Source organism: Symphalangus syndactylus, chromosome 4, assembly GCF_028878055.3.
Source record: "Symphalangus syndactylus isolate Jambi chromosome 4, NHGRI_mSymSyn1-v2.1_pri, whole genome shotgun sequence".
Taxonomy (NCBI): Eukaryota; Metazoa; Chordata; class Mammalia; order Primates; family Hylobatidae; genus Symphalangus; species Symphalangus syndactylus.
In genome coordinates this window covers 35,905,608-35,929,958 of record NC_072426.2, presented here as the reverse complement: position 1 = coordinate 35,929,958, position 24,351 = coordinate 35,905,608, and the positions used below count along the sequence as shown (strand labels likewise).

Below are 24,351 nucleotides of genomic sequence, written 5' to 3'. Positions count from 1 at the left end.
ATCAAAGGTGTAAATTATAGTAGCAGTTTTATATAACTAAATTAAATTCAAACAAAACCTAATTTCCTTAATCATTGGCTGTAATCCTCCAGGAACATATGCTATTAACTCAACTACAAATGGCACAGAAATTGTATGACTTCAGTTAAGTTATTTGATATGAAATTCTAATCCAGGGCAGACTTCTCTGTAAATCTCCTACAGGGATTTTAATACCTCGACAATCATATTGGCTTTTTACAGAGTAACTAATCTTTTCATACTCTGATTTCTTGCTCCTTTATTCAATTTCTTTTTTTCTCTGTCTTTTTTCTCTCAAAGCATATTCCAGGTCAATTTTTAAAACAAACTTCCTATGGAATTTTAAAATTTATTTCCAGAGTTATCACCACAGTTATTACAACCTAGGATTTTGTATGGAGAAGTAATTAAACTTAGCTGGAAGTATTTATAGCTCCAATTAACTGTTTATGGCCATGTATGTTAGTGCAAACCCAAAATGGTAAAAAATTGATCAGTCTAATCTGGCTGCTTGTCCCCGTGGCCAAACGTCTATCATGGAGTTTGTTCAGTGATGAAGTGCATTGTGGCTATTGTAATTGTGAATAAATGGATGAAGTGAATTAATTTTGTTCTCTTCTTGGCTAACTGTTAACCATTTTTTGAAAAGTTCATTATGGTCATAGAGTAAGTAGTTTATTATTTAGAATCTAAAATTGCTTGAAAGTAAAAGTTTGAAAGGGAGGGAATTATCAAGTCATATGATAGGGATATACACAACAGTAAGAAAATGAGAGTCCCAAAGAAAATCGATGCCTGGGAGGTTTGGGCCTCTGTTATTAACCAAGGTAAACAGTGGTGTGAGGCATGGGAGAATTAGTCTTGCTAGACTCTTAAAGGAAGGAGGGTAACTATTTCAGGTTTTAGTACTGAATGTCAGGCTTCCTGAATGTGAGGATGAAGTCGTCCAGGTCTTCCTTGAATCTAGTAAGATTCCCATCTTACCATTCAACAAGGTAGCCTGGTCAGCAGAGGAGACAGTTGCTTTCCTGGAGAGCAAAAGGTCATAACTATTTCCTTCTGCACCTATATGATAAAAAGTCTTTTTTTTTTTTTTTTTTTTTTTTTTTTGGGACAGGGTCTTGGTCTGTCACCCAGGCTGGAGTGCAGTGGCATGATCACAGCTCACTGCAGCTTCTAACTCCCGGGCTCAGGCGATCTTCCCACCTCAGCTTCCCTTGTAGCTGGGACTGCAGGTGCACACCTCCACTCCCAGTTTATTTGCTGAAGACTCTTACATTTTCTGTATCTCAGACTTTCCCAGCCTTAGAGTCTCTCCCAATTCATTTCTGCTTGCCTATGTATATCTTTACTTGGATATCTAATAGGCAGATCAACATGGACTTGGCTCTTGTCACAATCAGGGTCTCAGCATGGGACAGCTGGCATACTCAAAAGGTTTAATAGAAAGTTTAATGACAGCCAGGAGTGGTTGCTCATGCCTGTAATCCCAGCACTTTGAGAGGCTGAGGCAAGCAGATCACTTGAAGTCAGGAGTTTGAGACTAGCCTGGCCAACATGGCAAAAACCTGTCTCTACTAAAAATACAAAAATTAGCCAGGCATGGTGTTGCGTGCCTGTAATCTCAGGTACTGGGGAGGCTGCAGCAAGAAAATTGCTTGAACCTGGAAGATGGAGATTGCAGTGAGCCGAGATCATGCCACTGCACTCCAGCCTGGGCAATGAAAAAAAAAGAAAGTTTAATGAGGTACAGTTTGCCAAGGTGTGGACAGAACTATAGAAGCCAATACAAGGTGTTAAGGCATCCAGGGATTAGCAACATTGGAAAGCTGTTATCTTCTTTAATCCTGTAGGGACAAGCAAAAGGAACCCAGAGAAAGCCTGGAGCCATAGAACAAGGTCCATCCAATTGAAGTAGTAATCCCAGAATGCAGTGACTGGCAGAACTGGAGTGAGACAGGGAGGGATCTAAAGGAATAAATTCTCCTGTTTCTTATTCAGCCTCTTGCTGGTACCTCATATTGCCTTATGCCATTTGAAATCAGATGACAAGAGCACACCCTGGCCATAAAGCAGTGCAGAGAAGTGTGGGAAATAGATGAGTATGTGCTTGTGCGTGCACATTGTTTGTGGAGGTGGGGGGTTGGCACAACTTGTACCAATCCCCATTGTCCAAATAAACACACACATCTCATTCTTTCTTCACCCTTCTCCATCTCATCAGAAGGCACCAATATACACTCAACTGTTTGTGTGAAAAAAAATTATCAAGGACCATTTTTATTCTTTTCTTTTTTTTTTCTTTCATTTCCCACATTCAAACCATTACCAAGCCCTGTTGGTTCTCTCCATCTGGGCTGCCACACTCTTATGCAAATCACCATTATTTCTCCCTTGTGCCATATTAGGAACACCCTAACTCCTCTTCTTCTTTTTTTTGTCCCTACCCCTCCCCAACCTACCTCCCTATCTTTGTTACCAGAGACTTTGTAACCTGATGGTGACAAGGAGTTTTCACAGTCTAAACAGCTGTCGATAAAGCAATATCCCACTTCATAATTTTATTTCACATGCCTCTCCTGGGAACAGACCACTGTAATAACTCTTCGTTCACAATTCTAAGCCCTGCAGATCCATCTGTGAACAAAACAAAGTCCCTCCTCTGGTGGAGTTTACATTCTTGTAGGAGGAGACAGACGATAAACAAATGAGTATAAAGTGTGCCAGGTATTAAAAATTATATTATGAAGAAAAATAAATCAGGGTAAGCAGAGAGTGACTGAAGTGCTATTTTAATCAGGGAAGTCCTCGCTAATTAGGTGTTTGAGCAGAGACTTGAACGAAGTCACGGGGAGTTATGAGCCAAGAGTTCCAAGCAGAGGAAGAAGAAGTGCTAAGGCCTTGATCCAGGATCATGCTTGGATTTTATGAGGAAGTGTGAGAAGACTTCTGGCCATGCAGAATGAGTAAGACAGAGAGTGAGAGGAGACCAGGTCAGAGAGGAGGTGAGGGGCTGGATCATGATCAAGTGGAGGCTTTCAGGCCATGAAAGGGATTTGGATTTAAACTGGGTGTGACTGTGAGCCAATAGAGGGTTTGAAGTATCAGTGGCAGGAGCTGCGTCACAATTTTAAATCATCACTCTGGTTGCTGTGTGGATAATTGAGGTATAACTGAAGGCTGAAGTACGGATAAGCTCATAAGTAGAGAGATCAGTTAGGAGGCTGTGGTTATAGACTAGGTGAGGCCTGAATTAGAGGGATAACAGAGGGATAATGAGAATGCTTAGAATTGAAGATATATTTTGAAAGTAGAATTTGCTAATGGCATGGATATGGTGGCTATAAGAAAAAACAAGTTTAGTCAACTCTGAAATACAGTCTAACTATTAGCAGTTTCACAAATCATCTCTGTCATTTGAGTCATTTGCTATTGTTTATTCAAGAGAAGCACCTTTTTTGTCAAGACTTTATAATATTTAGTATCTACTTAATAATCTTAAATATTTTAATGTATCTTTTCTCTTGGACTTGCTGTAAATGAAATAATTCTACTTGGATGAAGAGAATAAAATTTCGATTATACTTTAATGAAGAGACTAAAATTCAGTAAGTTGTAGAGCTTCAAAAGTTGCCTGCTGCACGACTCTTGTTGAGCCCTGAATGATAAATCACGTTGACCCCAAAGCGCAGGACTCCTCAGGACCCTTGTTTTTTTAGTTAATCTTGTTTTGTTGAAGAACAACTTCTCTTCCACCCTGCTTTCTTTTCTAAACTCAAAGCCTACTCCAGAGTGGAGAGTTTTTCTGCATCCCAATTATGCAAAATGTTGATATTGGGTAGAGGAAACACATAGAATTAAAATAGTTTTATTAGGGGCTTGGGAACTGTGAGTGGCCAGAAATTTCTGGAATTTTGCAATGCCTTGATGGCGCCAGCAGCCCAGAGAAAGACTGGCTCTAATTGGTTACTATGGGATCTATGTCGTTCAGGTACATAGTAGAAACTCAGTAAATGTGTGTTATTGAGTTAAGAAATGCAATACATTGGGAGGGAACTGAAGAAGATATCATTTGGAAAAATGTAATCTATATAATCATTAGGGGAAAAATTCACTCCCTTGTGTGGTATGGATATCATGAAGTTGAGACAACCTAGGACTTAAAGGGTCATTGCTACAAAGAGTGGGGAAGGATTCCATATTTTGCTGTCTGTAGCTAGGACACAAAAATAGCCATTCACTCTAGGTTTACACAGGTAGTTTGATACATTTTGATAATGTTGATATCAGGTAAGCTGAATTTTTAAGAGTTAAATTTTATATTTTCTATAGGGGAATATAAATATAAAAATGCTCAGTCAATTACAAAAGGAGAAGTGAAATTAAACTATACTGAGATAGCATTTTTCATCATTAGGATGGCAAAATGCCAATGTTAATGCATACTCTGTGGATCACACTAGTGATGGGGTGGGAAACAGCCATTCTTATATATTGCTGGTAGAAATAAAAAATAAATAGTACAACCTATAGGAAAAGGAATTTGGCAATATTTAGAAAAATCACATACTCATTTACACTATTATTGGCAATCTTACTTTAAAAAAATTATCCCAATGATTCACTGGCAAAAGCAAGAAAAGATATGTGGACAAGGCAATTCACTGTAAGGCAGTGCTTTGTAACAGCAAACTACTAAGAACAACTCAAATGCCCACCAAAAGGGGCCTAGCTGAATAAATTATGGTACATCCACACAATGGTGTACTCTTCTGCAGCTATTAAAAAAAGAATGAATCTATTAGACTGGTGCAAATAACGGCAAAAACCACAATTACTTTTGCACCAACCTAATATTTATACCCTTCTTTCTTAGATAACTAGAAAAGTAACCTACATACTTCAGGTTTTTTTTCATTCAATAATAAGACATTCTGAAAATAACTTTAGAATGGCCTGTGCATGTGTGCAGAGAGAGATTCCTCATTCATGTGTATTTACATATTCACGTGTATATGTATGTATAAGTCAACTTTGTTCTATATTTCAAGTAAAAATAAGAATTGAGGTTTTAGGGATCAGTTAATATAGACTTCTGGGCTGGTTGACCTTTGCATGAGCCAACTGGCATTGAACTCTTCCTTCTAGGTGCTGTCCATTGCCCGTGAGCATCTCCAAAGGCTCAGTCCTCAGCCCTCTGGTCCTTCTCCTTAAATTCTATTCCCAAAATTCAACTATTCCTGTGGGTTCTGACCTCATGGCACAAGAAATAACTCAGTCAGACAACATATGAATAGGAGTGCAGAATTTAAAAACATTTAATTAAAAAATTAATTTTCTTGATTAAAAAGGAACAAAGCACACAAGATACAGGGGGCAAATGGTCCATCAAGCTTTCAGTAGAGGACCTAAATTGCATTTGTGACACGTAGCCTTGGTTTGATCTGTAACCATGAAAAAGATCAATGGTGCTTTAAGAAAAAGTAACCTGAAGGTTTGCAGGCCCCTCCAGCTCACGGCTCCTGGATAAACTCACCCAAAGAGTCTTTTTTCAAAGTCTGTGAGGGCGGATGTTTGTCCCCATATAACTAACTCTCTGTCCTGTTTTAGGGTCACTGACCTTCCTACGGATGACCGTCTCCATCAGTGCCCCTGACCGTGGATTCCGGGGTGATCACCTCAGAAAATGTTCTGACCACAGATCCAGAGAGACCATCTGCAGAAGTGCCCTGACCACAGACCCAGGTGACCACCTCTGTAAATGTCCTGACCACAGATCCAAGGTGACCACCTCCGGAAGTATCCTGACTGCGGACTCCAGAAGTGCCCTGACCGTGGATTCTGGGGTGATCATCTCTGGAAGTGCTCGGGCTGCTGATTCCCAGCTCTTGCTCAAGCTGCTCACCTGGTAGTGTGGATCCGCCATTGATGGTTAGAGTTCCGTGGTTCCTTGCCTTTGATTGTTTGGTTTTCTTCCCTAGGACAGTAGGAAAACGCTTTTCCCTTCTCACATGTCGGTCTTTTTTTTGTTGTTGTTTAAGATGGAGTTTCACTCTTCTTGCCCAGGCTGGAGTGCAGTGGCGCGATCTTGGCTCACTGCAACCTCTCCTCCCGGATTCAAGCGATTCTCCTGTTTCAGCTTCCCGAGTAGCTGGGACTAAAGGCGCGCCACCGAGTCCGGCTAATTTTTGTATTTTCAGTAGAGACGGAGTTTCACCATCTTGGCCAGGCTGGTCTCGAACTCCTGACCTCAGGTAACCCATCTGCTGGGATTACAGGCGTGAGCCACTGTGCCTGGCTCACATCCCACTCTTAAGGCCGATGTCCCATGGCGTAGTGGCCCTGTTTCCTAGTGATAGCTAGTTTTACTATTCACCCGAAGCATGCAGGTGACTCTGGAGGGTTACAAACAGCCTCACAGAGTGCACAGGACCCCTCTTCCCTCGCCTGAGAGCCAGAATCATTCATCAGTTTTGGTAAGTGATTGATTTCTCTTCTTCAGCGTTCCTCCAGAAGGAACTTCTAACTTTGTCCCTCATTGGTCTAAATTCTTATTGCGTGTGGAATTCAGGCTCTTTGAGGTTTATGGATCCTACAGAAACCTGGAGCATGGCTGTGCCTATTCAGAATGTGCAGGAGTCGGATGCTTAGGGAAGAATAAATAGCCTCTTACTCTTTGAGGGCAACGGCGCGAGTTTCAATAGGTCAGTTTAGGGTGGGACTGGGAGTCTGTGTGTGGGAGGCAGGAGGTAGACGAGTTTGAAGTGTGGGGGAAGGGAGCTGTCCATGCTAGAATGTCCAAACCTCAATTCATAACTCAATGTGCCTTGGTAGGTTTGCGTTGTCTGCCAGACCAAGACTTTCATTTATTGTAAGAAATTTGTAGCTAATTGCATGCAGTATGTTTTTACCTGTGACTAAATTGTCAACTCAGTTTTAAAGCTTCTTGAATCTGTCTTAAAAAGTAACACTGGGCAGGGCCTGGTGGCTCACGCCTGTAATCCCTGCACTTTGGGAGGCTGAGGCGGCGGATCGCCTGAGGTCAGGGATTTGCGACCAGCCTGGCCAACATGGTGAAACCCCGTTTCTACTAAAAACACAAAAATTAGCCGGACGTGGTGACACGTAGCTGTCATCCCAGCTACTCTATTCAGGAGGCTGAGGCTGTAGAATCACTTGAACCTGGGAGGTGAAGGTTGCAGTGAGCTGAGATTGTGCCACTGCGCTCCAGGCTGGGAGACAGAGTGAGACTCCGTCTCAAAAAAAAAAAAAAAAAAGTAACACCGTTCGGTAACTCCCTCCCTACTGTTTCCATTCGCCATTCCTCACTCCTTACCACTTTGGGAATCTGCTGTTGTTATTGTTGTTAGAAGGGTACCAATTTGATAGAATTTAGTAATATGGTAGAAGCCATGTTGATATATATATATATTTTAACGGCTCTGTGGGAAACAAAGGCAAAGGCAGCCTTTGGATGTTCTTGGATTTGGGGCTTGTAAAAAAAATTCGATTTTTTTTTCCTACATTGCGGGCTTTGAAAAGACGAAGCAGTGAGAACAGCAGTCAATTTCATGCTCAATACAAAATATTACGAGCTGAAAAGTTCTGTACCAGAGACTTCAAAGAAAATATAAAATATATATATAAAATTTTAAAGTCATAAAGCTTACCTGTTCCATTAGGTAATTTGTAGACTTCAAATAGCTTCAGCCATTTCTGTGAAGTCTCCACAGTTTTCTGAAGAAGGTTACTCTTCGAATCACAACTATGTTCAATAAAAAGAAAAGGAAAGATATTGTCATGATATTTGTGCAATATTTCTGCATTATCAACTTTTGATTCAGAAAAGGGAAAAAAAAACGTGGTTTCCCCAAGGAAAGCCTGTAACAATCTATTACATGAATCTAACATTGCACCTTTTGAAAAGTTTAGAAATTGTTTTACAGAAAAATTGTATTGCTTTTATTTATAGCTTCATAGGTCATCTCCAAACTCTGTGAATGCAGAGCAGTGAAAAATGAAAACACCTTAGTGTTGCTACAGACCACCCGTTGTTTGACTTTTCTTTTGGACTTACAGCATAAAGGTGTTATATTAACACACATGAAAATATTATATAACACTTGAAAATATTTCAAGAGGTCTCTTCGACTTTGTAAAAATAAAAAATAGTGTTACTGAAAGAATGGAAACCACCTTGTTACAAACATAGGGGCCTTGCAACAAATTAGGGTTCTGGAAGTTGGTTGTGTAGTATAAATTAAAACACACACACACACACACACACACACACACACACACACACACACACCAGACACTGTTTGCAGTTTAGCTCTTCATTGATTGCAAATCCCCTGGACCTAAACCAAGTCTTCTATAACCCAACTGGTAGCTTGATGTTGAGATGGTAGTATAACCAGGCCATGGTATCTGCTACTTCTGCTTACAGCCAAAGGTGACAAATGAAAAAGGGAACACCTTTGCTAGTCAGGGAGCAGTATCTTCTTCTAGGTTAAGGCTATATGTGTAGCTGTGCTTTCTACTAGAATCTCCAAATGAGCTTTTAAAAGTCAATTTCTTTATCATAACAACCTTAAACGTTCAGATGAATCAATACCGAATCCCTATCTTACAACCTAGGTCCCTCGCTAGAATACTGCCTAAAGGGAAGGACAGCATATGCCTTTACCCCTATTGTATCTCCGAGGTTCAGCATATGGTAGACATTCAGTGAAAATTTGTTGATTATGTATTCTCTGTTCCTGACATCTCCCTGCTATTGATAGGTTCGTCATGCAGCTTTTAAAACAGCATGATGAAATCTTCCCCTAAGACATAAAGGAATTTATAATCCAGCCCTCAAAATACCCAAGAACATATGTCTTCTGATTTTTTTTTTTAAAAAGCCCAATTTAAGGCCTCTGTCCAGCCTGGAAATTAAACAGAAAGGTTTAGAACATGCACACAATAATTGGACTGATGTATTTTAAATAAATTTCAAATAAATTTCCTCTTCTGTGATAGTGAGAAATACCCCAGCTAAGGCTTTAGTCATTGTATTACACAACTCGGGCTGCCATAACAAGGTACCACAGACTGGGTGGCTTAAAAAGTAGACATTTATTTTCTCACAGTTCTGGAGGCTGGAAGCTCCAAGATCAAGAGCCAGCAGGGTAGGTTTCTGGTAAGTTCTCTTGTCCTTGCTTGAAGAAGGCTGCCTTCTTGCTGTGGACCTGCATGGCCTTTCCTCTATGTGAGCAGGGAGAGAGAGACCTCTAGTGTCTCTTCCTCTTTCTGTGAAAACAGTCTGATTGGGCTAGGGCTTCACCCTTATGACCTCATTTCAAACTAATTACCCTACTAAAAGCCCTGTCTCCAAATACAGTCATGTTGTGGGATAAGGCTTCAATATATACATGGCGGAGGGAAGACACAATTTACTTCATAACATTCTTCCCACATACTTACTTAAGTTATGAGACATTAAGGAGAAGAGTCATCATGCAAGGAGTTTGCATCCTCTTCTGGGGAAAGCGTTAGTGCAGTTATGCTTGTATGCAGGATAGCTGTATAATGTGGTGGATGTATGATCTTGTTATTATCCTTATTTGGACATTTTATGTGTTTTACAGAGACATGTACAGTGCCAAGTTGACAAGGGTGGGCTTATGATGGTTAATTTTGTGTCGACTTGATTGTACCATGAGATACCCAGATATTTGGTTAAATTGGGTATTTCTGTGAGGGTGTTTTCGAATGAGATTAATATTTGAATTGGTAGACTGAGTAAAACAGATGGCCCTCCATAATGTGGGTAGGTTTTACCAAACCAGTTAAAGACCTATGTAGAACAAAAGGGTGACCTTCCTCCAAGTAAGAGATTTATCTTGCCTGACAGCCTTTGAACTGAAATATCAACTTTATTTTTTTTTATTTTTTTTGTGTGTGTTCTTTTTTCCTCTGCCTGATGGCCTTTGAACTCTGAGACAGTGGCTCTTTCTGGTACTATAGCAGCCTTACAGCCTTCAGTTTCAAGCTGGGATATAGGCTCTGCAGGTTTGTAGAATCCTATTAATTCTGTTTCTCTGGAGAACTCTGATTAATACAGACATGCATTTCAAAAGCCAGCTATCTCCCACATGTTGTCACTTAGTCATGTGTATTGTAAATGTATCCTGGTTAGTCGTGTTTATATTTTATTGTTGCAAAATGTGGGAATCAGAAAATCTCAGCCATAGTTCCCACAGTTTTCTGACTCTTAATTTGAGTCAGAAATTTGAGTGATTACAAAATATCCAAGTGACTATGAAATATTTCCTAAATTCTCTAACATACTGGCTGCATGACCTTGGGTGAATCACTTATTTGCTCCAAAATTCAGTTCCTCATTTGTAAAATGGGGATAAAAATATATCCTGTTTCTATTTCATGGAGTCATTTTAGCATCTCATGACGTGGCACATGTAAAAGTTCCTGTAAAGATACAAAGCACCATCATGTGATTGAGTTTCTTACTAATACTGCATAATATACACATGCATTTGCTGCTATGTGGGTTTATCTTGAATGGAAAATTCCTAAACCTTAGGAAACATCTTTTGATGACACACTCCTTTGGTTAAATCAGAGATGGCAACTCAATAGTCTCAATAGTACACATGCTGCTAGTCTTCCTTCTCACTTCCTTGACAGGCATCTGAAATCCACCAAGGAGATGCTTCTTTCCCACTGAGCATGTTAAGGATTTAGACTGGGATTGGAGGCTCACGCCTATGATCCCAGCAGTTTGGGAGGCTGAGCTGGGAGGATCGCTTGAGGCCAGAAGTTTGAGGCAGCAGTGAGTCAAGATTGTGCCACTGCACTCCAGCCTGGGCAACAGAGACCCTGTTTCTTTTTCTTTTTCTTTCTTTCTTTCTTTCTTTCTTTCTTTCTTTCTTTCTTTCTTTCTTTCTTTCTTTCTTTCTTTCTCTTTCTTTCTTCTTTCTTCTTTCTTTCTTTCTTCTTTCCTTTCTTTCTTCTGTTCTTTCTTTCTTTCTTTCTTTCTTTCTTTCTTTCTTTCTTTCTTTCTTTCTCTCTCTCTTTCCTTCCTTCCTTCCTTCCTTCCTTCCTTCCTTCTTTCTTTCTTTCTTTCTTTCTTTCTTTCTTTCTTTCTTTCTTTCTTTCTTCTCTCTTTCTTTCTTTTTTATTATTATTATACATTAAGTTTTAGGGTACCCTGTTTCTTTTTAAAAATCTTCTAATGCCTAGCATTATATTAGGATTTTAGTATTCCTGGCAACCACTATCAATGGACTTGAGTAGGTCCACAAATTGATGCCTCGTTGATTTGTTACTAATCAACTAACCAATTTGTTACTAAGTTAGCAATTCTGTGGGTAGCCTGTTCTGTCAAAGGAATGTCTGGATTACGTTTAATTTAATTGGTGTGTGGATGGCATGGAGAACTATGTTTAACCTTAGTTGTTGCAGTTAGCAATACGTATTATAACTCTTCTGCATCAACTTTGCAAAACATTTCCAGTGTGTCCCTCAGCATTTGAAACCTTTATGGTCAGAAATACAGAATTTCTGCTCCTCTTTGTAAATTTTCTTACAAATTCTGCAGTTTGTGGGAATTGCCACTGCAAAAAAGAGTGACTTGAAAGGGAACAAGAAAACTGACAGACTATGCGCCAAGAGAAGAAAATGGGCCAGATTATCTACCTTCCTCACCATCCCTTGCTTGTCTTCCTCCCACGAGTATGGGCATAATTAGTCCTTCTGGGGATGGTTTTTTCAATTCCTGCTCAAATTACATAGAAGAAACCAGAGTTCTCTGATTAAGTAAGCAGAAGGCTTTATATTTCCCTTTGTCACTGAGTCATAAAAAGAAACAAAACAAAACACATTCAGCTCAATCGAAATCTAACCAATCGCATAGCTTTATTAAACATAGCATCAACAGAAAGAAAATATGTAGTCTTTGCCCAGAAAGGATGGATGCCAAGAACAGAGTAATTTTCTGGCTTTGTCTTTGATATCTGTAAATTTTATTCTTTGTGCAAGTCACTATGTTCCTGAATAGCTGTTGAAATTAAACATTGCGGGAAACTTACAAATGGACAGTGAAATCCATTAGGGATTACCAGATGTTAACTAGTCACACTCCACAAGGGCCCTACTCACATCTGTTTTTGACCTCCAGGGTGCATAAAATACTTTCTTTTCTCTTCTATTATTCTATCTCATTTTTCTGGCCAAGTGTATATTGGATGCAAAACTTGTTCAGACCAAAACTTGGCATGTGAACTCTTGATTTGGCTGCAGTTAGGTTACCACCAATTTGCAAAATAAAGTATGAATAATAATCCACGCTGTAAGAGTGCAAAGTAAAATAAATCTTTACTTTACCATCTTATCTGGTAATATAAATCAATCTGGCATGTAAGTCAACCTTAATTTCTGTGTAAAAGTTCCAGATGTAGTTATGATTCTATTTTATAAATATAACCAATATGTTCGCTATAATGAGAACTAAAGACTCCATAGATCTCATGAATGACCCTTTCCTTATAAACATAATCCAAGCCTAGGGGCATGGAATTCAAGTGGGTTTGCTTGATAACTTTGCATCTATACAGTCTCTTCTCATCTCTTTGCTCCTGTCCCTTACTCACTTCAACTTCTTTCCCCCTCTTTATTTTCTGCCAGGTATGTGCCTCCTCCTTACTTACAGGAATTAGATTAGCTATTTGGGGAGCAATCAGGGCCAAAAAGGGAATTGTCTTTTGTGTCTGCAGTCATGATTGGGGATGTTAACCTCCATCATTTTTGTCTTTCAATGTAGGCATAAGTATTAGACATCTGAATATTTCAAACTTGATACATTATGAAAGACTGTAGTCACACCCGACCCTCACTGATGCTCTGTCTACCTGACACCAGGATGTCATTAGCCATCTGTCCACTGTGTGCAGGCCTTGCACAGACTTGCAAGACTATCTAGAGCCTTTAGCCACCATGAAAGCTGGGGGAAGAAAACCATTGGCTCTCATTTATTAGGTACTCACTCGCTATGGTACAGGCACATTATCTTCTTTGATGCCACAGTAGCATGTTAGATAGTGCTCTTACAAAGGAGAAAAGGGAGGCATAGAAGATTTAGGTTCTTTCCTGTGGGGACATAGTGCTGACAGCCTGATGCTAAGGCCTGTGCCCTCACCTTGTGCTGCTACTCTCCCTGTCATATTAGAGGGGAGCTTTTTCAACCATTCTTCCCATTTTGCAATTTTTGGTCACCAAACAAAATGCATTCCTATGGTATCTTCTTTCTTTGGCATGTTTTTAAAAATATTTTTATTTCAATAGCTTTGGGGGTACAAGTGGTTTTGGGTTACTTGGATAGATTGTATCCTGTTGAAATCTGAGATTTCAGTGCACCTGTCACCTGAGTAGAGTACATTATACCCAATATGTAGTCTGTTTATCCCTTGACTCTCTTCCACTCCCCTCTTTGAGTCTCCATAGACCAGAATATCACCCTGTATGCCTTTGCGTACACATAGCTTAGCTCCCACTTATAAGTGAGAGCATACAGTATTTGATTTTCCATTTCTGAGTTATTTAACTTAGAATAATGACCTCCAGCTCCATCCAAGTTGCTGCAAAAGATATCACTTTATTCTTTTTATGGCTAAGTAGTATTCCATGGTGTATACATACCACATTTACTTTATCCACTCATTGGTCAGTGGGCACTTAGATTGGTTCCATATCTTTGCAGTTGTGAATTGTTCCTTGTCATGCTTTTATCTCCTACTGCTTTGCAATTCTGCACTTCAACATCTGTACCTCCACCATCCCAGGATGTATTCTCTTGGCACCCAGTTGAGCTTCTACCATTTTGTAAGAATCATCCTCTTTTGAAGTTGATGCCATCTTCTTTAATAGCCTATGACTCTCTTAACCTTCTAGTCATCTCCTTTTATTCACTCAGATGCTTGGCACATGAATTAGGATCCTTTTCTACCAAATTTACTTTTAAGAGATTTTACCTTCCCTGGTCATTCTAGAGACATCCAATTTCTTGCTGCCTCTATTTTCTTCTAGTCAGTTGACTACTTCCATTTTCTTTTTTGTTCTACTCCTCCTGGACTTTACAGCTGATCTCAGAAAAGCTGATATCAACATCCTTGGTTCCTTTAGATCTTCATACTCTGTTGACCTTGCCCAAGAAAACTGAATCCTAGATGAATGCCACAGTCCACTTTTTCTATACTTGGACAACTGAAGGTTGCTAGAGGAAATTGCATATCCTTATATGATGGTGTTAATACAAGCTTAGAATTATTCATTAGCCTTTTATTTACCTTTGCTTAGATTCTACCCTTTATCTTCAAAGACAAGCTCAAATCCTTATCACTCTCCTCTAGTTTCCCACCCAATACCCACCCTTCACTATCAGCACATGGTCTCATATCCTATTACTATGATGACTGGGATCATCAGGCCTGACCTATATCATTTTCCTGTCTCACTTTAGTCATTCCCTTATCTAAAGCCTCACCTTTCCTTCCTCCCTGCAATCTTGGAGGACAAGACATCCCTTCTCCTGCCTGGAATCCCTTCCCCTTTTCCTTCCATTTGGTGAAGCCTCTCCTCATCTTTTAAGGCATCGCAAGTGGTCATTCTTTCTAGAAGGGCTCTTTAAGGCCAGTCCCATAATTGGGTTAGGTGACTCCTTGGAGCTTTACGCACACACACACACACACACATGCACACACTCACATTTGAAGCTTTCCTGGCAGACACACACACACACAAACTCATTTTTTTCTAGTATTTTGGGTATAATAAAAATATCTCTTATTTCACATTCATAAAGCTGCCAAAAATGAAATAGACTGTGACTTTGGAAAAGTCACCTGCCCTTTCTGGGCCTCAGTTTGTAAAGTGATAAGATTGGACTAGATAAGCTCTGTGGACCCCTTAGCACTGAGATAATGATTTTTATTGATGACAACAATCATAGAACAGACTATTTTCATGGAAGGCAGCAGAAAGATAATTGATTATGGTACTTGAAAAGTATTCTTAAAATGTCACATAATTCCTTTATCTGACATTTCTGAAGTCTATTTTTAAATGTATAATATGCTTTGAAATAAAATTAAAGAACTAAATAAAATGTTATATTTACCTATCAACTTTTAAAAAATAAACCTTTAAATTTTATAATAGTTAGATTTGCATGAAATATTTGCAAAAATAGTACAGAGTTCCTATGTACTCTTCATTTATTTTTCTTATTAACATCTTACATTATCACATAACTTTTGTCACAAATACGGAACCAACACTGGTATATTATTACCAACTAAACTCTTGGCCTTATTCGGATTTCACTATTTTTTGTTACTAATGTCCTTCTCATGTTCCAGAATCCCATTCAAGAGACGACATTACATTAAGTCATCATGTCTCCTCAGTTTCCTCTGGTCTTTGAGAGTTTCTCAGTCTTTGCTTGTTTTTCATGATTTTGACGGTTTTGAGGAGTATTGGTAGGTTATTCTGCAAAATGTCCCTCAGTTTGTCTTTGTGTAATGTTTTTCTCATGTTAAACAAGGGCGACGAGATTTTGGGAGGAAGATCACAGAGGTAAAGTGCTGTTTTCATAACATCATAACAAAGGTGCGTGCTATCAACATGACTTATCACTGGTGATATTAACCTTGACCTCAATGTACAAAGCATTTTCATAATCATTACCTCATGTGATTCTTTTAATGATCATGAAATGGACAAGATTGGCATCCTTAGCTCCATTATACAAAGGGGGATCTTGAGGCTGGGATGGAATTAAGGTGTTGGGACTGCTACGCCACTGGTTCCTTTATAGCACCTGACCACCTCTTCTAAATTATACATAAATGAAGCAATATCTTACAATGCTTTCCGTGTCAACTCACTCTAGAGCTGCTATGGCTAGGAATGTTCATGATTTAGTGATTCATGTTATCTTCATACTGTAACTGTAACCTTAGGCTTATTTGAACAAATTTAGATCATCACAGAAGATGATCAAATGTTTCTACTGATCAGTGTTCTCCCTTATTTGTGATGGAGTGAGGCATTGGGCTCACACAAATGACATTTACTAGCCCAAGCATTTACAAGCAGCTGGCCTTAGAATACTCAGCTGTGGTCCCAGCTGGGGAATTATACCTTTCTGTTTTGGGTGTTGTTTACCCAATCCTTACTTCTATCTTTATTTATTTATTCAACAAATATTTACTGAGTACCTGCTTTATTCCAGACATTTTTCTGAGCACTTTTGAAGTATCAGTTAATTTAATCCTAATAATAGACGTGACAGTCTATCATTATTTGTTTTTATAAATGAGAACCAAAATTCAAAGAAATTAAGTAACTTTCCAACTGTCACATAAGAAGTAGAGCCAACTCTTGAAGAAAGTGGCCTCATCAAGATTCTCCACCTGCACTTTAGATTCCTATTCCTTGTTAGCTGTTGAAGTGTCTGAAAACTGATCACTACCATTGACTTTTATTAGTTTCTAAAAATGAGTAATTATGATAGTTATTACTAGCTTAATAAAGTTCTATTTTCCTTCCTGTTATTTTATAATGTGAAATAATTACAATTCCTTTTCCTGTTTAATACACACATTTCGAACAGTAAAGCAACCTGTGAGTTTTCTGTTTCAAATTGGGAACTGGGAATTAAGATTTCACCTCTGAAATGGAAGAACAGATTTTGAAAATCCAAAAAGATAAAATAAAAGCAATATTAGAAAGCATGAGGGGGTGAACCTCCTTTTTGAGGAAATCCAGGGAGACAGAATACAGACAGGATTGGGTCAACGGAAAAACCAGTGCAGAAGAAAACAGACTGAGATAGTCAAGGTAGGCACAGTTCCTTCTATGAGCACTCCTTAAGAAGCTAAAGTCACAGCCTGCAAGTACAAAGAGCAGTAATGCTTGAGGTGTTTGTTCAACACATATATTGAGAACAGTTGAAATGTCTGGAGATCATTTCTGCTTCTTTACTTAGAGGCTGTCACTAGTGATATTTGCCCCCAAGCTAAAACCTGAGAGGTGTTCTTTAAAGAAAAGTTGTTGGGTGGGCTGTGAGGCTTCTAGTAAGGATGTGGGTAGAATCAGAACATTGTTATGGGTAGATATGGATCTTCACAGCAGCCAGAACTAGGGCATGGAGTAGAAGAGAGAAGTCAAGGCAGCTCTACCAAGGACTGAATGAGATGCACTAAAAACCAGCTCCCAGAGGAACCTTCCTTGCCTTGACACCCCTGCCTGTTCCTCTTCATTGCACCCATTAGGGAAGCTGACCTGACAAGTGTTTCTTGCCCAAGTATCCAGGACCACAGCCAGCTCTTCCATTTAATAAATAAACAGCAACTCATACACCTATTTCAAATATGTCCTGTAACCAGCCCAGTCCTTGGTTTGTAAATATAAATGAACAACAAAAGGTCATCAGAGTATTTGAGAACCATCATGTTATAAAACCCTAGATGTAAAGGATGGAACTGAGCAACCAACCAAGTAAAAACAGAAATAATTCAGGAAGACAAAAAGGTATTGCATCCACCAGACAAGAATAAATGCTGTAAAAAAATTCTCCACTAATAAGTAAGGCTTATTACAAAATAAGTTGACCACCAACAACAAAAAATCACTTACAGAGCTCAACAATAAAATGAAACAATCCGAAGACTAACTTAGACATATGGAAGATAAAGGTAAGAAACTACAAGAACATAGATGAAAAATACGAAGATGAAAAATATAAGGTATTCCAGAAGGAGAAGACAGAAATGATGAAGGAGAAAAAAAGATCAAAGACATAATAAAAGGAGATTTGACTCTCTACCGAAAGACGCAAGACTACTGTGTTGAGTAGGGTATATGAAAGAAATGTCCACTATCTAGATGCAGTCAAATGATAAACATTCCAAGGTAAAAAAATTCTAAAAATTTCTGGAGATTTAAAAAAATACTTATCTACACAAAGAAAACAATGAGACATAAAACATATTTCTTTTCAGTAACATTGCATTCTAGAAAATAATAGAATCTGAAAATATCTGAAAATACATTGAGTAATAATTATATATTTTAAATATTGTTTGTTGATTTTCAATTTTTAGAATAAACCACTTGAGAAGACACAGTATGCAGGCTTAATTATAGCTGGAGAATAGAATGTTACAGACAATAATTTTAACAAATTTGGGTAGTACAGGTGGAATGAGGAAGGAAGAAGGTATTGCAGGATAATGGATTCCCCAAGTTTCAAACTGAAAAACCAAGTTCTGTAAATTGGTAAATCAGGAAATAGAGGAATATAAAGTGTAATTTTAAAGGTATAATTTTAATCATCAGAAAAAAATGAAAATGTTAATTGTGAATGATTCCTCTGGGGAATAGATATATATTCCTGTAGTATATTATGTTTTTTCATGCATTGTATTACACACACACACACACACACACATTTATGTATACAAGTAATGCCTGCATAGGATTAAATGGAGCCAAGGGAGGAATGAAGATTGCCAGGAGATTGCAGCTTCTGTGACCAGTCTACAGCTTTGGTGGCCTCTGGATGCAGATGTGACTTTGTATCGCATCCCTGTTGGGAGACCATAGCTGGGTGCATAATTGCATGCACGCACAAAGTTTCAATAATATTAGGGAGGGGCATCTTTAGCATCATAAGTGTAGGATGTGTACATGTCATCCCACAGCTGCGTGGTACTCCACATATCAATGTACCTGCCATGCCCATTCTTCCCCTGCTTAAACTCTGCTGCCCAGAATCTTATGTTGAAGGATGAACAAAACAACACTAAACTGGTATTTGCATAGGGATAGCCGATGACTGGATTTCAGTCAGTAGGCTGCTCTGTGGTCCGTAGTGTGACCCTGATACTTAGAATTGAAGGAAGTCAGTTGAATTCCTTATCTCAATAATTTGAATTCAGAGTGGAGAAATCTGGCTGGAAGACAAGAGTGTCAGAGAGTTGCTGTACAAAGGTCTGGAAACTGCAACCTTGAGATCCTTGCTGCCACCCAAGTCCACAGCTGTCCCCAGCTCCCAGTTCCCAAGGCCCTGTCTTCATCTACCTCCTATTCTTCAGTCCGAGAGATTCCATCTTCATTTTTAGACCACACATTCCCTTCCAATAACAACTCCTTTTACGTGAGTGAATTGAGAAAGTCTTTTCCTTGTAGCCAAAATCACCCAAATTGAAAGAAAATCCTGACAACTATGTTCAGTTTGCATTCAGAAGGGAAGGGAGACCTGTTGATAGCTGCCTCCTGGGGTAGTGGAACAAGCTGGCTGCATTTTAGTGCAACCCCAGCCTGTACCACAAGACCTGGGTGCATCAACTGAGATTGCTTTTTTTCAAGAAGAGTAAATTTTTAAAATTGCTTATTTTTTTCCTCTTGTTTAAATATTGGGCTATTTGCCCGACAGTTTTAAGATATTTCTGAAAGCTTCTAGTCTTTAAAATGGATTAGGAGAAAACTAAGAAGAAATCAACTTTAATTCTCTTTAATGACAATTTTGTTTTTCAGATCCAGAGACGACAGAACCTAATTTGTTTCTGAACCTTCAAAATAGGGAACAAGAAATGATTGGAAGATGTCAGACTGACTGCCTTCCCTTTTTTAAAGCTCTCCTAGAGATCCCTTCCTAGTAGGCTTGAGAAAGAGAGAAGTTGCTGGATGCAGTGGCTCACACTTGTAATCCCAGCACTTTGAGAGGCAGAGGTGGACAGATCATTTGAGGTCAGGAGTTTGAGACCAGCCTGGCCAATACAGTAAAACCCCGTCTCTACTAAAAATACAAAAGTTAGTTGGGCATAATGGCGTCCTCCTGTAATCTCGGGAGCCAGAGGCACAAAATGGCTTGAACTTGGGAGGTGGAGGCTGCAGTGAGCCAAGATCGCGCCACTGCACTCCAGTCTGGGTAACAGAGCGGGACTCCGTCTCAAAAAAAAGAAAAGAGAGAGAAAGAGAAAAACAACCCCTGACCGCAAGCACGTGGTCTGGCACCATCAGTCAAGCACTGGGATTCTAACATACAAGTTTTACAAAACTTCAGGTAAGGCCACTCTGAGATCATGGTGGATCAAATAGGACTGCTCCAAAATTTTGTCTGAACATGAATATTGTACAAACCACAAACATCCCTTTCTATATTAGATTTATCAACATACCCAACATAAAATTAACCCCGCTTCCTAATAGCATTCCATCTAAAGTAAAGCCCCACTTCTGTAAGCCCCCAAATCACCTAAGTCAAGCCAAAATCATGTCAAATAAGTTATCTCCAATGCTTTTTAACCTTTCTAACACTTTCATACTGAGACACCCCACAGTGGCCCATGGAGTGTGCCCCCTCCCTAAAAAAGTAATAAACTCAACTTGCTCAGTTCCAGGTATGTTCATCTGGGGTTTTTTGACAGGAATGTCATGTTGCTCCACTCCAATCCTGTTATTACTTGTCTCAGATCATCGAAGAGTAGCTCCCCTGGCGTAACTTTCTTGGTTCTCCCAATAATCACTGATGTCTACTAAGCATTTACCACTTGACAGGCCCTTCAGATGGATTAACTCATTTGATCCCCACAGTGACCCTGTGAGTAGACAGGTTTAGTACCAAATTTACAGAAGGACAAAAGGCACAATACTACTAAGTGACTTAGTGAGCCGCCTAAGTCAGCTGGTTGGTTGGTGCTGGGCTCTAACCCCCACAGCACACTGCTTCCTTCCACAGCATTCTTCTGTCACACACTGTTCTTCCGCTTCACTGAATGGCGTGTGGTCACTGTGTCATCAGCCAACATTGAAGGACACTATAAACTAGAATAAACTGCCCCAGGAAATCATCGCTGCGTTTCCTGTAAGATGTGGGAGAATGCTGACCCACAGGAGAAAACAAAAATTCTCTCAGCTCTCAGTATCAGAAATAACTTCTAAGCTTCTGTGAGCAGTTAGATATTTCTCACCTAATGGAGACATTAATCATATAATTAGCAATTTTTCAACTTGATTTTAAGAAAAGTATGACGTGATTTTAACTTGACTAAACCTAACCAGGAAAGATATTCCCTTTGCACTTTTCTTTCAATGTTACTAATGTGGTCAAGGGAGCATTCCTGCTTGGTATCATAGTAATATGACTCATTAATTCTATATCTCCCTTTATAACAAAGAAAGAGGGAGTTTGAGGCACAGGGCTTTGGAGGGCACTAATTAATATCTAGAGAGATTTCAATAACTTAGTTCATCATATTTTAGCTATTTTTGTAATTACCTTCCAACTATAGCCAATTATACAGGCTTTCCATTTACAAGTGATACAAAGTTTCTTTTTAAAATAAATTTGTTTGAGTAAAAATTTGAGGACATTTAAAGAAAAATGTTAAGTCAATAGTAGTACAGGTGGTAGGACACCAAACAAGGAAACAAAAATCATGAAGGTGTTTTGGGAAACCCTGACTTCATTTCTTGTGTTGGATGCTGGAAAGAGGAGAGTTCAATTCATGGTCATTGATCTCAAGAGCACAGGTCCTTGAATTTGAGAGTGCATGCATTTTACCTTCTAATCGCATTCCTGGTTTTATCATCCCTCTCCTCCTCCACTTTCCCGTCTGCCGTCTTATCTTGCTACCACTATGTTTTTTCAGGAAAAAAAAAAAAAAAAAAACCAACAGGGGTGGAGTGCGGTGGGGGATGGCACAATAAGGAATCTTCAAGTAGTAAAAGTGACCAGGGTTACCCACTGGCCCAGGGAGGTGCGCTAAACTCGCAGAAGCTCAGAGGGTCTGACTGCCTCTGATCCTAGGAAGTTTTAATTCTTCAAGTTGGGCAGTAACGGGGTTTCTAAAGTTGCTTGGATTCTTTGGCCCTCCTGCGTCCCGGCTTCGGGTCACCATGACAGCGTGAAACGTGTGAGCGAATTAAAGTACTTCGGTGGAAAAGTAAGGAGGAGCTGCCAGAGATGCGCTCCTCCTCCGCCTTTCTGGATGTGCTGCACCTTGACCTTCAGTCCTCCTCCCTCCTCTTTCCGCCCCCTCGTGATGGGGAAGTTCTTGGGGACCTCACGGAGGCCCGGGGGCGGGGATACCGGACAGAGATGGAGACTGGCCCCGAGATTGGGAGGGGGATGGGCAGGGCTGGAGAATAACGCCCTGGAGCCAGGGCAGCGCAGCCCCAGACTCCCTGGAAAACCCAGCAGTCTGGAAAAGCTGGGTTTGGACTCGTCCCTCTTTGAAGAGTTCTCAGGAAGTTTGGGGGAGGGGCGAGCCGCGCACCAGTTCCACCGGCATCGGGCGCTGAGGGTGAGAAGGGACCACAAGCAGCAGCAAGTCTCAGTGCTTCTCATATTCCTGCTCACGGGTGGGCTCCGGGCACGCCCGGCAGGGTCCTGGGGGCGCAGGCAAGGGACCGTAGGCAGAGTGCTCGGGCCAGCATGGAGGCACTGGTCTTCCTTAACGCCCTGGCCACTCGGTTGCTGTTCGTGCTGCACTCGCTGGTCGGGGTCTGGCGAGTGACCGAAGTGAAGAAGGAGCCGCGGTACTGGCTGCTCGCGCTGCTCAACCTCTTGCTCTTCCTGGAGACTGCGCTCACCCTCAAGTTCAAGCGCGGCAGAGGCTACAAATGGTGAGAGTGCCCCGGGAAAGCGAGGGCGCACGGGGCCCTAGGGTATTGTCCCCCACCACACTCGCGGGCAGCCCTAGAGCCCATCTTCCCGCAACCCGCAGATTCTACTCGAATTTGGACCTCGTTTGTCCTCGCTGATGGCTTGGAAGGCGCGAGATGCTTGCGCATCTCTTGGGCACGCCAGGGCTACCCTAGGGTCCCAGTGCAATACTGGGAAGGCTCTATCCGTGAGCCTAGGCAAGAGTCACCCAGTCTCAGGTTTGGAAACTTGGAAGACGAGTAAAGAGAGGAAGCGCTGGTCTGTTTTGCTGAATGTGCCCCCAAATAGAGGAGTCTTGGGACAAGGAGGTTGCCATGTAGGGTGCCTTCTGAAACTGGTGTGTGTGAGTGTGCGCGGGTTACTCTGCGTGCGTGCACGTGTGGGAATGTCTTTCGCTGGGCATCAGCGACCTTCGCAAGAGCTGAGCACACTGGTCACCCTCCTAAGACGAGAAGACCCTCGCTGCACATCTGTGGTTTCATCCGCTTCCCTTCCCTCCAGCCGCTGGCGTCGCGCGCTCTCTGGCACAGCGCCAGCTTCAGGTGTCTGGGTTTGCTGGCTTTGGGGCTTGGCTAACGGCCTGCCTATCTTGCAAGGAACGGGTTGTAACGCTGGTGAAGGGACCAGCAGGTAGTGGTTCAGTCTTAGCCTCTGTGTGCAATAACTACACGCCACGTGTGGGGCTTATTTCCTCCTCGAAAGGCTTGAATGGCAATCAAATAATTGAGAAAAAGATTCTCTTGCCATTGACCAAAGAGCCTCCCCCAACCCCCAGAGGAATCCGTCTGGAAGTTCATCCAGAACTTATCCAAGTTAGGCCTCTTTCCGTATTAATTCTTAAAATAGGATGTGTTTTCATATACATATATCAATACATTAAAAATACCTCATGTTATGAGAAAGGAGAAAATGGTATTAGGCAATTTACAGTTACATACACAATGACATTATAGTCATTGTGTTCAAAAAAATGAAACAACCCCTCTACAGTTTTACATACTAAACTACAAAAGGCTTTGTATTTCCTGACAGCTCACGGAAGAAAACATGTTGCCTCTGAAGATGATGTGAATCTTGCTTACATTTTCTACTGTTGAAAAATTTCTAGAATTATCAATGCTCAAATTATTCAAGAACAATCCTAATTTAATACGACCAGGATGGGAATGTGACTACCCCTGGCTCCACTTCTCCACCCCCATGAAGAATTTATTAAGCGTGAGACATTTGAGGTACTTTCCAGTGTGCCTTTTGGAAATCTCAAAGAAAAATGGTGTTAGTTTCCCAAATAAGCCTCAGGGTTAAAGAAACAAAAGGGGAGAAAAGTGTTTGTTCACTCGGCAGGTCATATAACATTGACTTAACTTTGACTGAGTAGGTTTAATAAACCAGAGTGGAAATATCTTTGGTCACAGAAAGATGAAGTCTGAGGCTGAAAACTTTTCCGTGGAGAATGGTCCTGCCACCAACCGCCAGAGATTCTAGGAGACCTTCAGCCTCAGAAGAGGGGTCTGCTCTCCCCTCCAAGAGTAGACCAGAGGCCTTAACTCGCATTAAGTCAAACACTCCTGTTGTGCGTAAATACTATAGCCAAT

General features: G+C 40.5%; 1 protein-coding gene across 3 annotated transcripts in view; it reads left to right on the top strand.

Annotated features, from left to right (window-relative positions):
* The window catches only part of TMEM26 (transmembrane protein 26), a 269,449-nt gene that overhangs the window by 200,197 nt on the left and 44,901 nt on the right, over positions 1-24,351 (top strand). Inside the window, exons 1-2 of one of the 3 annotated variants that reach the window (XM_063637900.1) lie at positions 22,643-22,716; positions 23,789-23,988. In XM_063637900.1, coding sequence (XP_063493970.1) covers positions 23,873-23,988 — 116 coding nt within the window. In that variant the 5' untranslated portion in view covers positions 22,643-22,716; positions 23,789-23,872. Of the gene's footprint in view, positions 1-5,631; positions 5,767-22,225; positions 22,717-23,788; positions 23,989-24,351 lie in introns of those variants that run through there. The other 2 variants (XR_010120479.1, XM_055274415.1) reach the window with 2 other exon arrangements.